The following is a 16,762-nucleotide window of genomic DNA, read 5'->3' on the forward strand; positions in this document are numbered from 1 at the left end:
ATTTTAGTGAATTATAACTGTTACCTCCCTACGTGGGGGTGTCATCTCACATACTCCTCGGATCGTGGTTACGTCTACAGAGGTGGTGAATAAGTGGTAAAAAAAAAAAAAGCAGAAATATGGACTCGCTTATCCATCGGGAACAGATAAGACGAAACTGTTGGTGATGACCGCAAAGGTGTTTAGCTAGGCTATACTGCTTTCAAAGCAGCCACTCCCGACTTCCTGACGTCTATTGCTATTCGCTAAATGTTTGGATGATGTCGGACATTCTGAGAGACTTTTCTCTGGTGATTCATTGAAGTACATTATAAGTTTTTCGAGCACAGCTGATCACTGGACTAAAGCATTAATTCTATAATAGTCTATAGCCCCATCTTCTGTTCTACAGCAATCATGTGTGTTGCGCATCGTAGGCTTGACAAATATTATTAGTCACTGAAACATCAGTAAAAAAAAGTCTTTCAAAGTCGAATTTCGAGTGACCAATCAAAAGACAGTTCAGTTCTTCTCCTTCTCCCCCCCCCCCCCCCCCCCAACATATCACCCGCCCACTCTTATGTGTTCGTAGGGTTAGGGTGTAAAAAGGCTGTCCGTCACTTTCAATACTTTCATTGTGCTGCACGAGGAGCAGCCTCACGAAATATTTCGTGTTTGTTATCATCGTACCCTGTGTTTCATTTGATGCTCAACTTTCCTGCAGTCAAGCTTTTCCGCTTTACCTGTCGGCATGTTTCATAAATGGAAGCGTGTGTTTAGAGGAAGTGACCATGTGTTTGCGCGTCTAAATCATAGAAGAAAAAAAAATCTGTCGTATGATGAAAGTGTACATTTTGGCAGAGCGTGCATTTAAGCAGAGACTTCTGTACCTGTATTACTTTTCTGTAAAGGGTGACGTCCAAGACATATTACTTCTGTTACTGTTATTTTTTGTGTGTGGTTTCAGGCTATAATAGTAGGTCCTACCCAACTTGGATATTTCTCCTTGTGGGGGTCCGTCCTACTAGTGAAAAAGAGGACTCTGAAACCCCCACAGTATGCAACCCACCAACGGGTTGATTGATTTGGTCCTGTACCTATCAAGAATTAAATTTTTAATAATGTTTTTAAAATTCAGCTATCAGATTAGTGTGATTTCGCTCGTGGTGAAAATTTAAGTTGTTTTACATCTATCCACTGTTAGTATTGATTTGTCAACACAAATCAGTCTACATTCCATACTTTAGTCATTTCAAGATTTTTAAAAAGAAATTTTAAAGACATGCTCACAAAATCTGGACCTGATCAAAATTGTTTTATGCTGTAGTACATTTCAACTGCATTTTCATAGCACGGAAACAGTTTAAATCTATAACAAACATGAAGAAAAAACAAAAACTATGATTACAGCAATGACACTTTTTATTTGAACGCTAAACTCCAGTGAAAAAATACATAATTATTATTTGTTAAATTTACATTTTTGAAAATGGTTCAAAGTATAGTCTGTAACAGAGTTGTGACTATTATGGCTTTGTTGTTTATTGACAATAATAACATATACTGTATATATGCTCTGCGAGGATACTTATATTATCAAATTCACCAGTTACCTTGTAAAAATGTACAATGAAAAGAGCAGCTCATGGCATGACAAGGAAGGAGTTATGCAGGTGTGCTGCAGAGCCCCTACAGTATAAGGTAAAGATGCGCAGCCTCAAAAATTGTAACAATTTCAAACTTAACGACATAATTATGACTAATTAGAAGTCTTTAAAGGTGTGCTGGAATAATCTTTGGCAGGATGCCTACGAATTTTTTTCAAATGCAAAAAATTCATTTGTGTACTCTAGTCTCATTTTTTTCTCCCTTTTTGGTCCTACACCCTCAATAAATCAAGGCCAGCAAGATCCAATGGACTTTCTCAGAAATCTTCACACTTTGGTCATTTGTCAAAGATGATAAATAGCCACTCACTGATTCTTAAGAACTATAAATCACAAGTACAGTCAAACCTCGCTATACCACCTACCTTGGAATGAGCATAAAGTTGGCAATTTAGTGGCGCTGGCGATAGAACGGAATAGCACCAGTTGCCATCTTGGCTGGTGATAGACTGGTATTTATAGAGACTAGAGGCAAGCTGTAGCCAGTCTTGGCTCATCTAGATCTCTCTTGCCTGATTGCCATGCGCAGGGGAAAACGAGTAGCAACCAATTACATGTACAGCTTCAGATGATCTTAACTACGTAAATTCAAACTAAAAATCCCCGCCAGATGAGAAGCTAGGCTATTACTATTAGTATTTCATATATATATATGTGTTTCAAGGACCCTGTAGATGTACAGATCTTCTTTACCCGACACTCATCAGTCCTTAGACTTGAGCGCGAGTCCTCACAATACAAAAGCTTCATGGGCAACTGCCAGCCTCTTGATCATCTGGCTTGATATCTGGCACCACCAGATATTTTAGTTTTAGTGGCAGGCTGAGGTAATGCAGTTCCGTTGAAGTTTCACCGAGCGATTTTACAATTTTATTCCAACTTTTGTTTAATTATCGACCATACACTGGAAATGGGCCAAACTGGCAGAGAGAAGTATGTGGGGAAAAATTATCCACCAGCTAGCTACTGATTGGGTGACAAGCGCAGTTTATAGACATTGATTTGCTGGCAGTATAGGAGCGGGGGACAAATTTACAATAGTTGAATGACTGTACAACTCCGGTAGTTGATGACAGGGATGAAGACTGATCAGTCCAAAATTTACTTAACTTTTCGCGGGCTATAAGCCTACAGATTTGGAAAAATACACTTATTCAATTGTAGACTAGTGCATATAGAATAACTCACCATTGAAAGTAGATAGACAAGCATCAGGCAGAGAAAGGATGATGTGTTTGATTCCCACTTACGGAAAATGACGGCGCAAATCAAAATCACGGATTTCCGATTTCCATCCCGATGATAAATAGTGGTGTAAATTCGCAAATACGATCCAGGCATTCCTTTTCATGCACTGGCAAAACCTGGTGGTAAGCCAGGCTGGTGGTATAACGAGGTTTGACTGTACATTATTTGGCTCATGAATAAACAGTACACATCAGTCAAGGCACTGTACTGTAAATGCAGCCTGAGAAAATAAAAATACCTGTATATAATATATAAATATAAAATATCTTTGGTTTGCAAGTGTTTACATTGCTTGCTATTCCTGACTTCTCACAGGAAAGATTGTGCAAGGCATACCGATTCTGAAGAACAAACAACATATGAAGTGGAACTCGGATTCAACGAAGTCATCGGGCCTGACCTTCAATTTCGTTGAATCCCAGTGTTTGTTACAATAGCAAACATGGGGTTTTTGTGCAGATTATTACAAGATCGAGCAAGTAAGTAATGTATAAAGGGAAGTAACAAGTGATAGGCTACCCTTAAACTTAAATGCCTGCTTTTTTGCCCTTTTTCGACTGCCTGAACCAAAAGTAGGCTGCATGTAGTTTGGTTGCAAATGAAAGGCATTTTCATTTTTTTTATGCCATACTTTAAAAATGCAGGAAAATTACTGGAAAATACGCTGAACACCTGTGTCACTATGACGTATTGTTTGCCAAACAAGCTGTGTTGCTGTGCAGCGCCTAGCATACAGCAATGTGTGATTCCACAGATCAGCGTGCAATTCTTTCCGTAGATATGTGTTAAAACTACGGTAGCTTATCTTTGTAATATAACATTGATCAGTAGGCATTGGAAAAATGACTGACGCTTTTGTATCTCAATCGGCGTTCCACACTCCGACCAAACAATGGGCTAAGCGAATGATGGTTCATGATGCAGTTGCCATAGATGGTTTCCAGGAATAGATAAGGTTCGTTACATGAGGAAAATGAGCAAATCCTCATCAGTGAGGAGTTTGATTGGCTGCTCAAATTGTACCCGCATAATAAGATGAATATTTGGATAGATTTGCTTTTGATCAGAACACAACATTTTATGTTACTGTTGTATTGTATTGTAAGGCACTCAGAGCCTGTGCACTTTAATCGGGGTAGAGTGCTATATTATAAATGTCGTTTATTATTATTATTATTACCCACAGAACACTGATCATATACTGAATTGCACAAGATTTGTGATAGCCACCAACATGTATTTAACACAGGTATCAATTTCAACCGCTCAGGGGGGCCAAAATCAAGTAATACTTAAGGTTGTGGCTGAACTGGATTAACCATTCTTCAATGACGAATGGAAAACTAATCCTTTTTTAAACAATGATTTCTATTAAAATAAACAAAAATTGATATAAAAATCAAGGCATGCCAATATTTCAGAGCTGGATGTTTAGCACCTTTTCTTGGCAACAAGTTTGTTTATTTTTGTTGTAAGGTTCTCTGTTAATAAGATTCTCAAAATGGACCACCTAAAATTCTCACACTCGTGTGCCAGATATAATTGGGCTGTATACCACCCACAGGCCTCACGTTTGACACTACTTGCAAGTGTTAGTCTTAGCCGATATAAAGGTCAACATTTTTTTAATTTGATCAGATTACAAATGAAAAAGTTGGTTCTTGGCCAAGTTTAGTCCACTCAAAAAAAACAACTTTCAACGCTAATTCTCCTTCAGCTTCAAAACTTATTCTGAATAGAAGCAATATGGTTTCAAAACACAGGGACCAGTTGGGCACTGGAATGCCAGTGCCTGACAGAATGTAAAAAGTAGACCACAGAATTATCAAAACTGTAACAGCTTTTCAAAAAGTAAATTCAAACCGTGAAGAGTATCACAGAAATATGTATACAAGAAAAGAAAATACTTTTAAACACGAGAAATATACTTATAAAATAATTCACATCAGTCTTTTTCAACATACATAATAATAATATTCATGCAATATGGTTAGTCTTATAGTAACCAAACATACACCTCCAGTGGCAAAATAGATTGGGAATATCGAAAGCTCTGTTTATCAGCATTATAAGGTGTGGAACATTAACACTTTAATTTTTTAAAGTTTAAAATTAAAAATTATCTTTGGTTTACAATCCAACATTAAAGAATTTCTTGAATAATGGAATTTACATGACTTAGGCATCACTTGCTTTTAAAAAATTATGCATTTTCTCATAAACACAAACAAGTTAAGAGAAGATATGCTCGCTGCACAGTGTTCCTGCCACTATTTTACCAGCCTTTAACTGGTGTCCAAGTTGTCTGGACTTCTGTCCCAGAATGAACATAAAATGTAGGATGAAGAGCAGCAGTAGCACAACCCTGGAAAAAAAATATTACACGCAATAATTAGTCACAAGTAAAAGAAATTTAACCACAGAAAAAGAAATGTACATTATAATGATATTTATGTACTGTAAATACTGAAATGTAAGAAAAGATCAGGAAAATATATGAAGTTAAACTAACCTCAACCAACAAAAACTCCTGTCTTCAAAAAGTGCAAAATTATACTACACATTTATGTTTAATGCCCCTTGCAACACAGTAAAGTTATATAAGAGGCGGGACCTCCAAATTTAACGTACTTCTTGGATAGGACAGAGGCAAATGAAAATAATTTGTAAAAAGCACCCTTCTCAAGGACATTACGTCCGACTAAGCGGAGCCTCAAATCCCCAAACCTACATCTCATGATTATGGGTCCAGTGGACTATACACTAAGCTACCGATGCCACTATTACTGCCTTCTTCCAATATGAAACTGATTTTTAGTTACAGTCCGTGCCGGTTTTAAGCACGTCGACCTTAAGCACGTTTTGGACTCAAGCACGCTAAACGACTCTTACCGAATTTTTGCGATATAAATTACATGCCTTTAAGCACGGTAACTTCGGCTTCGAGCACGCTTCATTTACAAGACAATCAATACTTTCATGATGACCCATCGAAGTTCGAACACAGTCTACACAGCAGCAGTGAGTGGGTTAAGTGAAACACAAAAAACGGAAGTGATGGAGACACACACGGGCGGAGAGGAAGGCAGAGAGATGCACAAAGCCGCACGCGTGGACATAGGATCTAGCCTAGGGCAAAGCTACTCAAAGACAACAAAAAATGCAAAGACAGTCGGAGGGACGAGGAAGGCTGCGATTTCACCTTATTGCCCTCGCCCATCTGATAATCCTGATTTGGTATCACGCGCGAGCTGGGATCGAAGACCATGGGGGGGGGAGGGGGTGAAGGCGGAGGCATGAATGTGGCACAGCGGGCAGTGGCACGCACAGGCAGTGTGTAGGCCTCGTGTGCTGTATCATGACTGGCCGTCTAAATAAAGTTTTCAGTTCCCATTCGACCACAAAACAAAATAAACAAATAAACAAATGAAAACTACCAATCACTGCGGGTGAAAATAACAGTCCACACTTAGGCCTATACTTACAAAGGGAGATAGCACAGGAAATGTTCTACATTAAAATCTCTGGATTATATCATTCAACTTCGGACTCAAGCACGCTTCGGCATTAAGCACGCTTAAGCTTTCTCCCAATGACCGTGCTTAACTCATTTGCTACGCCGAGCCATGGGGGGCGGCGCGGGTAAAGTGCCGTCAGTACGCTAAGCCGCCCCCGGCGGCTCGAGAACCGTTCTTCAATTTTAGCTTAGATTCTATTCCAATCCACATATCCATGTTAAAATAAAGTTCATAATATAATGTTGACTTTCGGGTCAAGCATTTCCACTGAAAATCGGAAATTTAGAATCAGTTTTGAAACGTGAATTTGTAGTTTATTCGACCTTGTTTTATCGCGATGCCAAAATTATAGCTCGGACACCAGTCTTAGTAATTTTACACAAAAAAATCTATCATTATTTTGCCCACTAAAGAAATGTAGGTCTCTTTTTTATAATATTGATACGATTGGACTCATATTGCCAATGCATTGTTATTGAGAAATCAATATCTTTGAGTGCTAGATCTAGGTCTAGATCTAAATTGTCAAAAAATGTTTTTTCTCCCTAAAATCACTACTTTTGAAGAAATTACACAAAAGTACCTCTCAAGACATGTATAGGTTTATTCCAAATGCAATTCTGAATAATTCCATATAAAATACGAGTGGGTTTTTTCTGTTTGTGATCGTTTTTCAAGATTATAAAAATTTGGGGTTTTTTCAATATCGGATGTTATGTTCAAAATGTACAAATATTATCGAATGTAGGTAAATAACTGCAAACTTTTCAATATTTTCCAGTTCTATATTCATTTTTGGTTATTTTGATGCATCATTTGACAAGGTACAAATATATTATATTTTTTGAGTTTCAGCAAAGATTATGAATTTTTTATTTTCAAATTTTATCCGCATCCAATCAAAATTGTGTTGCATAATCGTCTCTTACAGGAACCAAAGTTGAAAAATACATAAATAAACATTACAGATGTATTCTACAAACCATACTGAAAATATTGGTATATAATACATTGATATATATATTTGAATTTGTGGCCACAAAGACCCTTTAACTGCCCACTATAATAGTCATCATCTCATTCGCCCTCCCGAAAAAAAATTTGTCCACAAGCCGAAAATAATATGTAGCGAATGAGTTAAAGCCGGCATGGACTGTACCTGGTATAGAACAAATTTTGTATTTGTCTGCACTGCACTGTGTGTTATTTCATCTGGCATTTACCTTAACCCTATCCGTACATTGTGTTTACTATCGTATCCATACGACGTGGGGAACTCTATTATGCCACCACTTTCCAAAGAGGAAATTTACTTGTTAATCCGATCCGTACCGTTTGCATATATCAGTCTGTCAAAATGATTTTTTGAGAAATACTGAAAGTTTCAAGGAGATTTTCGCACTAGAAGTATTCTAAAATGACCCCCAGGCGTACAGAGAGGGTTAATAAACTATTGCAACAGAATTTTCCCTGGTCAGTCTCCACAAAACACATTATACACCAATTAAAGGTCCTGACAGCCCATGATAAAAATCTTATTAATTAACTAAATTGTCGTGACCCTTTTCAGTGCACATCATATCTTTACAGCGACATGTCGGCTTGTTTTGAGTAGTTTTGCTGCTGGCAACGCATTTCCTATATGCATGTTAAGCCAAGAATGCAACCTATCACATTCACACCTATGAAACATGCTAGCAATAGAAATTATAAATGGGGCCTGCAGTTGTGCCTTTCACCAGAAAGTATCGGGAACCAACAGCACCATGTATTAAAGCATAAACAGTAAGGCCGGATGACTTACATGAAATGGGATTATGAACAGAATCGTTCCAATTGGGTAGTTTCGACAATCAAGTTCACCTTCCTTTGCAGCAATCTTTCCAATTTCTTGACTCATGCCAACAAGCCTGCGTCAGGAAAATAAATTGCCAATTTAGTTTCACAAGGATCAGATCATCAACCAGCAAAAAACAAACAAGATAGATCTGCCAAATCATTACATGGCCTCAAAATTCCAAGTTTAAATGCAGCTGGCAAAAGACAAATTCATTGAGGCAGAAATATCATAGATTAAAAACGCACAATCTCCCCTTATAAATCAGAGTCAAAGGTACTGTTTTCCATACCTTTTTTTTTTTTCGCAGTGGAAAACATACTGTAGCAAATCAACTTGAACAAATACAAAAAGTTAATAGCATTACCAACTTACCAACCATTGTTTGAATGAAAAGGAGCAAACCACAACAGAAAATGTACCCTGAACTACTCCTTGTTTCTATCACTGTCTATTTTTTTTTCTCAACAAGAAGATTAAAGGATATATACTTTGAAAATAACATTTAATAATTTTATACCCATTAATAATACTAAGATGGGAAAGTCAACCTCTTAATGAGTAAATGTCAACTCAGTCTGAAGTAACATTCATAAAAATCTTAGACAGAGCAAAGGGTCAAGCTAAAAGAAAGAAACTGGAACAACTCAAAATGTTCTTATTGTCAACATTCACACTCGCACCATCTTTATTTTAAAAAAGGTTTGAAATGAAAACAGAAAAAAATCAAAAGTAACACGTATCTTCACACAGTCATAGATCTCTGTGTGTGGAGTGAGGAAGCATGAAAATAATAGTGTCTTCAGCTTCTTCTTACCGCAAGTTGCTGTCACCTTCAATCAGACAAAAGTCTTCTGGCCTCTGTCTCATTCCATCATGGCTGAGGGCTGTGAAGCCACAGTCCACTAAGATCATGTTTAGGTCTGGCTTGTGATCAATCACACGCGTCATCACACGGCATGCAATGCTGCTTTGCTTACAAGAACCAAGCAGGTACTGCTCATAATCTGAAATGAAAGAATTTGTTTCACATTTTGTTTTGTAAGTTCCAATCAAAATTGTTTTCATGCATGGGATAGGCACACTTTTTCTTCTGTTCAGCTGATCATGCATAGTATGATAATCTACAAACAGACAGTGCGAACAATACCAGTGTCAATAATAAATCTCAAAATATAGAAAGGCCCCCTACTTGTCACTTGTCATTTAACTTGAGTAGCAATGAAAGGCCAAAGATGCAGTGGTTAATTCAAAATACAAAATATGAATTCACAAGCATTTTTACTGTAAAACTTTATACCACCTCTATTATTATTTAATTATAAGACAGGTCATTTTCTAGTGTTGCAAGAAGACCTACCATAAAATATGTAGTTCCCAGGATGGAATTCAGCAAAGAAAGCATTTTCAGCCAAAGGTAAACTGCATGTTGGTGTAGAGCCTGTGCCCACTTGACATTCTATGTTCAGAGCTTTCAGCCTGTCAAGTCAATAAAAAGGGCAAATTAGATGTCCAAGAGAAAGAACAACTTTTCTAGTGCATAAATTTTGAAATAGTGAAACAGATCTTCAAAAGAAAAAAGTAAAGGCATAATGCTATTTTAAAACATGCTGATAGAATAATAATAATATAGAATATATAATTTCAACAAAGATATTTCAACATTTTGAGCAATTAAAATCAGAACATGAAACAGCATTTATAACCGAATTACAACTTGAGTAGAGAGCCAGAATGTACCCATGTCAAACACTGATCATTAGAGCCATGTCTGATTCACAACAAATCACCTATCACTGTCACAGTTCTCCATTTCTTTTTCAAGTTTACTTATCATCAACAAAAGGTTCGGATGTTCTAAACTCAGAAAGCAAAATTTTCCAGGAGAAAGAAAAATGTGTTTCATTCATCATGTATCTTTTCATTTTCTTGCTTTTTTTCCAACAGTTAGAATTCAAATTTCATCAAAATATTCCCCAATTAGATGTACATTCAACCGATACCATAAATTTAAAAACTGCAAAAAATTTGTTTTTCAAAATGTTGGCTCCGTACATCAGAACAGGTGGCCAATGATATACTCTTAAATATGATGATATATACAATTAATCACTATCATTATCTATTCTTTCAAAACATAAAGAGGTGAAACTTCTGCTGATTTACACTCTGTCAATTTATCATTCCCAGTCCAAAAGAGATACTACATTGTATAAATTTGGGGGGATAGAAAGACAGTAGAAATGCCTGTGCAGAGGAAAAGAAATAAAACCTCCCTAACCATCCTCTATTAAAAACAATGAAGGTGTTGCTGCTGGTACTGCTACTGCTGCTTGGCACAGACATGAGTAATCAGTGCCAAAAAAAGGTAGGGCTGAACAATCAGTATGAACACTATGACAGAAACAATATAATCATAAGAGAAAGCCCATTAATACCTGCTCTGAGCACTGCGAGATCTTGATATAACATCTTTTTGGGCTGCATGTTTCTCGGAGTTATTGAAGATGCTATACGAGTTCCCACAATGAATGTATAAAGACTCTAGATGCATTTTCTCAGACTTCTTAATTCTTACAGCAGCATCTTCAATTTCTTTGGAATCCCAGTTGAAGCCCGCTGAAATAAAGATTTTAAAAATGAGATATTATAAATCATATAGCATGCACAAAAACAAATATATGATCATGTACAACCATTAAGCTGTTCATAAGTAGATCTATTTGTTTCCTTTAATTTCAAATCAATGAAAGCATGTAAATGTTGACACTGCCTTACTGTATGTTTTGGTTTCCCCTTGTCCCTTACCACCCCCATCCCATACATCTCTCTCCTGAATTCCTCCACTCCTCCCCATGTTAATTTGACCTTAAACCGAATGAAAAATTCCGTTAACTACATAACTTCAGCCTCCAGTGAACGAAGCAGTTCAACACAAGTTTGATTGACAAACAAAATCTCATTGTTTGATTCCAAATGAGATCCAGTAGACTAAAGCAACACCTGGACATGGATGGCTTGTGCCACTATAAATAAATCTTTGATGGTCATGAGATCCAGTTTAACATTATTGGAAACCTTTACCTCAGTGCACCTAAGCCTAGCAGAGTGTTAAGAATCAGTAGAGATAACAAACATGCAAACTACTTACTTCTGCCATAACCTGCGTCAATTTCCAGCATTATCGACCATTTCTTGCCAGACGGCAACCTCATTACTTCTTTCTCCAGTGTGTCCAAGCCAGCATTATTGCTGACCATAACATGAAAAAGTTGTAACTTTTCCATTAAAGCCAAGCATCTGAAAGATAAATTGAAACCATTATTCTTACAAATCGGCGTGACTCATGTGAACAGAAGATTAGATTAAGATTAACCTGAATAATGCACACAAAGTTTTAGAATAAGAAGTGAAATGTCAGTAACAGAATCTAAATGTATTGTAAGAAAAACAAACACTTGGGAGTTTAAATCTACAATTAAACTCCACTTTTTTTAAAAGGCAAACCAACTACATAGTATTGCCTTCTGTATGAACAACATTTTTGCAAATGACCATTCCCATACATATGTGCAGTCACACACTCATGATGCTTATTTGAGTACAAAATGTATCAATACCCAGTCTTCTAAAGTAGCCTGCTGATATATGGCAGTGTAATAATAATAATAATAATGCAGATCATTTCTATAGCGCCCACTCCCGTGTAAACACAGCTCTAGGCGCTTTACTCATAAATGCATGTAAGAACAATATTCATGCACACACACACACACACACACACACACACACACACACACACACACACACATACACACACACACACACAAATCCACACACTCATATACACACAAACACACACATATACACATACACACACACAAACACACACATACACACTCATGAACACATAACACGCACATATGTGCACAAACATGTATGCCAAACACACACACACACGTACACACACACACACACACACATCTACTTACTTTTCACATGCACACGATTACACATCGTCACGAAATGAGCATAAAATAATATATACACTGCAATTCACAAAATACATAAATGGATACATAGACATTTACATAACATTGTACTGAACATGAATCTACTGACTTAAAAAGGATGTCATTAAATGTGTCTTTAAAGATTTTTTAAATTTAGACTCAGATGTTGTATGTCTCAAGGGTTGGGGAAGAGAGTTCCAAACTGACGGAGCAAGAAACACAATATATGAGATGAATAAATAACCATGGGTTCTACATAGACCTATTTTGTCTTCCCTCTAAAAGGTGTGAGAATATGTCTTTACATCAAGAGTTACTGTTGCAGTACATAGCAAAACACACACACATAGCAAACAAATGTTCAGGTCCCGAATGTCATTGATAAAGACCTTTTAATTTTATTCTCTGTGATAGGGTAAGCCAGCAGAATGTCATCAAAACCATTGTCAGCAAAATATTCCGCCTCTGCCAAAGTAGACACTGCAATGCACCTTTTTGAGCCATTAGTTTGTATCTCAGCAACCTCCCTGTGAATAATAAGTAAAGCACATGTATACATGTATTGTAAATGAAATAACGAGAGCTGAATATTGATTTATCTCACATAAATAAAGGACATAATATATACGTATCTCTGATAGTATGACGAATATCTACTTACATTCAAATAGGAGGAAAAAAAACATTGAAGACATTGAAGAGTATTATGCTACTCATATCCTGACAATGTCTGTGTGTACCTTTCATAATTATACCTTTGTTAAATTATGTTTTTATATTATATAAATTTTGCATCACATTATTCATTATCACTGAGTACTGTTAACTTAAAACTAGTGAAGTGCGTTACAAAAATTGAAGTGATACGAGTTTTTCAATTCACTATCCAAGCCTACAGACCTACTCATTGTGTTTATATATAAACAAATGCCATTATTCAGACTCCATTTTACAATTTTTAAATCCAGCGTCTGTTGAGTAATGAGGTTACAATCTTCGCTGTCGAATTCAGAAGACATGATTCATTTTCCAAGAGAAATTTTTTTATTTTATTACACTTTTCCTTAGAACTGCCCTTGGATGCTGTGGCCTTATACCACTCAGCCAAGGTTGGCAGTGACCAGAAAAGTCAGCTTGTCAGCCTGCCTTCTAGATCAAAGATGATCTAATTACATTGATGGGGGCATTAAACAATAGATATCTATTTTCACAATCGTCATAGACACAACATATCCTTCTGAACAGAGTTGTCATTTCGAAAGAAAAAATCATGCAGGCTATTTTTGGCCGTTGTGGTCGAAAGACCAATTTAAAAGAAAGGAGAACTCTGTAAACAATATTTGGAGAAATTACATGTTACCTCTCTACTTGAAAAGATGCATTGTGTGAAAAAGAAACTTCATTGGCGGAGGATGCGAAGGAGTGTGGTTAGCTGACCCCCTAGCCCACTGAAGGAGCCACATATAATTATAATTTAAATCTCTAGAAACATTAGGTCCTGCATGCATATGAACTCCTTATTCAGAATCTCCTTTTTATGAGCCAATTATAATGGAGAAAGAAAGAAAGGTATAAAAGACAATTAAAGGACCATCGCAAAGTGAAAAAGCTTGGTAAAAATATGTAGATTCTATAGGCCAACACTTTTATTTAAATTTGTTGGCATTTTATTTTAGCCAGATAATCCCTTAACAGAAATATAATTTCATCCATTCTTTCCTTACCATATATTTCTTTTTTTAACCATCCCTTCCCATTGCTATAATTTAAAAGGCCCGATATATTTACTACTCTAGTACAATACTAGTATGTGCAATCAACCATGATTGGCATGTCAACAAACCCACGTGCGCCTGGTCTAAAAATAATCAAAAAAGCTGTGAATAAATCTAGATCTAAAGGCAATTTGAAGAAAGTTTTAAAAATTTAAGTCAAGATCTAGATTCTATAAATTATTTAGGCCACGTACGTCAATGTTAAGTCTTGGTTTCATTCATGATATATCAAGCTTAAAGTCTAAATCTGCATGGCAACATGAAAATGAAAAAATTAATGTGACACGGGGGCGGGGTCAAGATCGGATTAGTCGAGAAAACATTCAATCAAAACATCCAGCGAGGTTAATCAAGAGCAGCTGAGATGCAAATCCAAATATAAAAAGCTAAAGCAAAGATACAGACCACGGCACGTTCGTAGCCTAGATAGATGGAACTTACAGTGTTTTGTGAGTCTTCGTGTGAGGTCTGAGCTGGAGATTTAAGCTCTTACAAGTTTCTCGCATACGACTGGCATTTTCTACAACCTTTTTCAAATCCACGACAAAACACGGTGTTTCCAGACTGCTGAGGGCAGATGCCATGTCAAATGCAGAAAATATTCCAAGTCTGCTGTTAAAGTAGATCCAGATATCTAGATCTAATCTATATCTCAACTTTTAGAGTAGTTATCTGAATTATTTTACAGCAACACGACACACTGGTCTGACACGCCGAACACAACTGATGACAGGCCAAATTCTTCCCAACCAACCAAGGTTGTGATCTCGGAATCTCGGCACTCGACTCGGCACCAGTCATTGGCATATAGGCCAATTGGATCACACTCGTTACATCACCTCCTGACCCGATTTTCCGGGCTGGGTGGCCTTCAAAATGCAAATTTAGGAAAGACCCATGATAAGAAAAGTCTGTTGAATTAGGCCTAGCCAGGGGCGTAGCACGGAGTAGCCCAAGAGGTAACAAGCTACCTCCTTAATAATATGACTGATTCATGCGCCTAGCGAGAGTGGTCGTTAGGCCTACTACGAGTTATTAAGTTACGTCACTTTGACTTTGACCCAACGTTTAGGCCTACACGTGTTACATTGTCTACTGTTGATAGGAATCAATCATTAAAGCACTGGTATGCTGTTTGCAGGCAGCTTTTGAAGATTGATCCATGGAAAAGAATAAAATATAGAATATGGTGTCATGTAATTATTCTCAAGAGAAAGAGAGATAAGGGGGGGGGGGGGGGTGAACAAAATGGGGATTTGGTTTACCTACTTTTTCTTTCACTGCAAGTTTTTGCTCGTTGGAGAAGGTTGCTTGCCTTGCGAAAAATGTTCATCCAACTCCTTATTTTAAAAATTAATAATAAACTGAAAAGCATTACATTGAATAACCGGAACCAACATTTAACAATGTTCACTAAACAACTAGGCCTACCTAGACCACTAAAACAAGGTCAAGACGACATAGATAATATACCAGAAAAACGTGGTTTAACCAAGGAGGTTGTAACATAAAGGGTCAGGAAACTAACTATCGGGTGATGAAATCAACATGACCTGAACAGCATCCCCCTCCCCACTTCCCCCTCTTGCTTGATAAGGCCCGGCCCAGCCTTATCCACCTGTTGCACGCAAGAGCCGAGGTATGCAACGCGTGCTTTTTAATCTTACTTTACTTTACGTATTACTTCTTTTTTACTTTTAATCCGGCCTCTGGTATCTTTCAGCGTCGAGAGGAGAAACAATACCCAATTTTTGTTCGTTATATCGACTTCTGTTAATATACTTTTTGTCTAACGTTTCTCTGCTTGTCTCTGTACCCTCTACATGTATTAAAATTTAGATCTATAGGATATGTCTTCTCAGAGTCTAAGACAGCCCTAATTCTCAGTCCATCTTTCTCTGGGCCCGCCTCTTCCTCTCTATCCATGATCCATCTGATTACTGGCTGCAGGCTCACGCTGCTATAACTGTCTTTTGGAAGTCTTGACAGACCCAAACAATTATAAGTGTTGTTTGTCTGATGTTATGTACTAATAGGCCCTACATGTACTCGCAGGAAATCGAGCACACGTGGTCTCTCTAACCATCCCGTTTCACGCCCTCGTCTTTTTTTATGTTCAGAGTTTTTCATGGTCTTCTTATTTCATTGTTTATTGTCTGTGTTTGGGCTTGGTAGCACTGTGTTCGTATTACATAATATTGTTACTTGTAATTTTTGTAATGAGTTGACATTTGTTTCTATTGTGATGTGATGTTGGGATGTGAAAGTAATAGTGCCAGTTTGTAAGTCACAACTTTGGCTTTTTTATTCTGATTTGGTTGGAAGGCCTATTTTATGAGTTGTGAGAATCTAATATGAATTTGTGAGTGGGACGAGAGGCCGGAGTTACCAGACATTCTTGTGTACTGGCATAAAATGAACGGTTTTGTTATTATATTGTTAAATGTTAGGATGTTTTAAAACAATCTGACAATGACTGCTCCTGGATTACTTTTCCTAGAGCAGGGTGTGCTTTTTTAAAACTGGTTTCAATTATACCCCTTCGCTACGGTCCTGAGGTTGGCAAAGGACACACACTGTAGATTTAAACATCAAGTGTCTAAGTGTCTGCAGAAGGATTTAGTCTGGCTGGAGCCATCCTGTCTACCAGCTTCGACGTGGTTTCGAAGTTCACAAACAAAGGGGGTATAGAAGCACCTGTGTAGTTTACATTCACATTATATAT

The 16,762-nt window shown here is 37.2% G+C and overlaps 1 protein-coding gene across 1 annotated transcript; it reads right to left on the minus strand.

The window, feature by feature from the left end:
* Nucleotides 1-1,314: 1,314 nt before the first annotated feature.
* On the minus strand, nucleotides 1,315-14,822 carry LOC101857493 (D-threo-3-hydroxyaspartate dehydratase). The gene is made up of 8 exons (XM_005102354.3): nucleotides 14,479-14,822; nucleotides 12,652-12,789; nucleotides 11,401-11,549; nucleotides 10,688-10,868; nucleotides 9,610-9,728; nucleotides 9,067-9,256; nucleotides 8,217-8,322; nucleotides 1,315-5,259 (listed from the first exon to the last, which is right to left on the minus strand). Exons 1-8 carry the CDS (start codon nucleotides 14,619-14,621, stop codon nucleotides 5,170-5,172), a joined length of 1,116 nt encoding a protein of 371 aa, XP_005102411.1. The 5' UTR covers nucleotides 14,622-14,822; the 3' UTR covers nucleotides 1,315-5,169.
* Between the last annotated feature and the right edge of the window lie 1,940 nt (nucleotides 14,823-16,762).

Source organism: Aplysia californica, unplaced genomic scaffold, assembly GCF_000002075.1.
Source record: "Aplysia californica isolate F4 #8 unplaced genomic scaffold, AplCal3.0 scaffold00322, whole genome shotgun sequence".
NCBI classification, from domain to species: Eukaryota; Metazoa; Mollusca; class Gastropoda; order Aplysiida; family Aplysiidae; genus Aplysia; species Aplysia californica.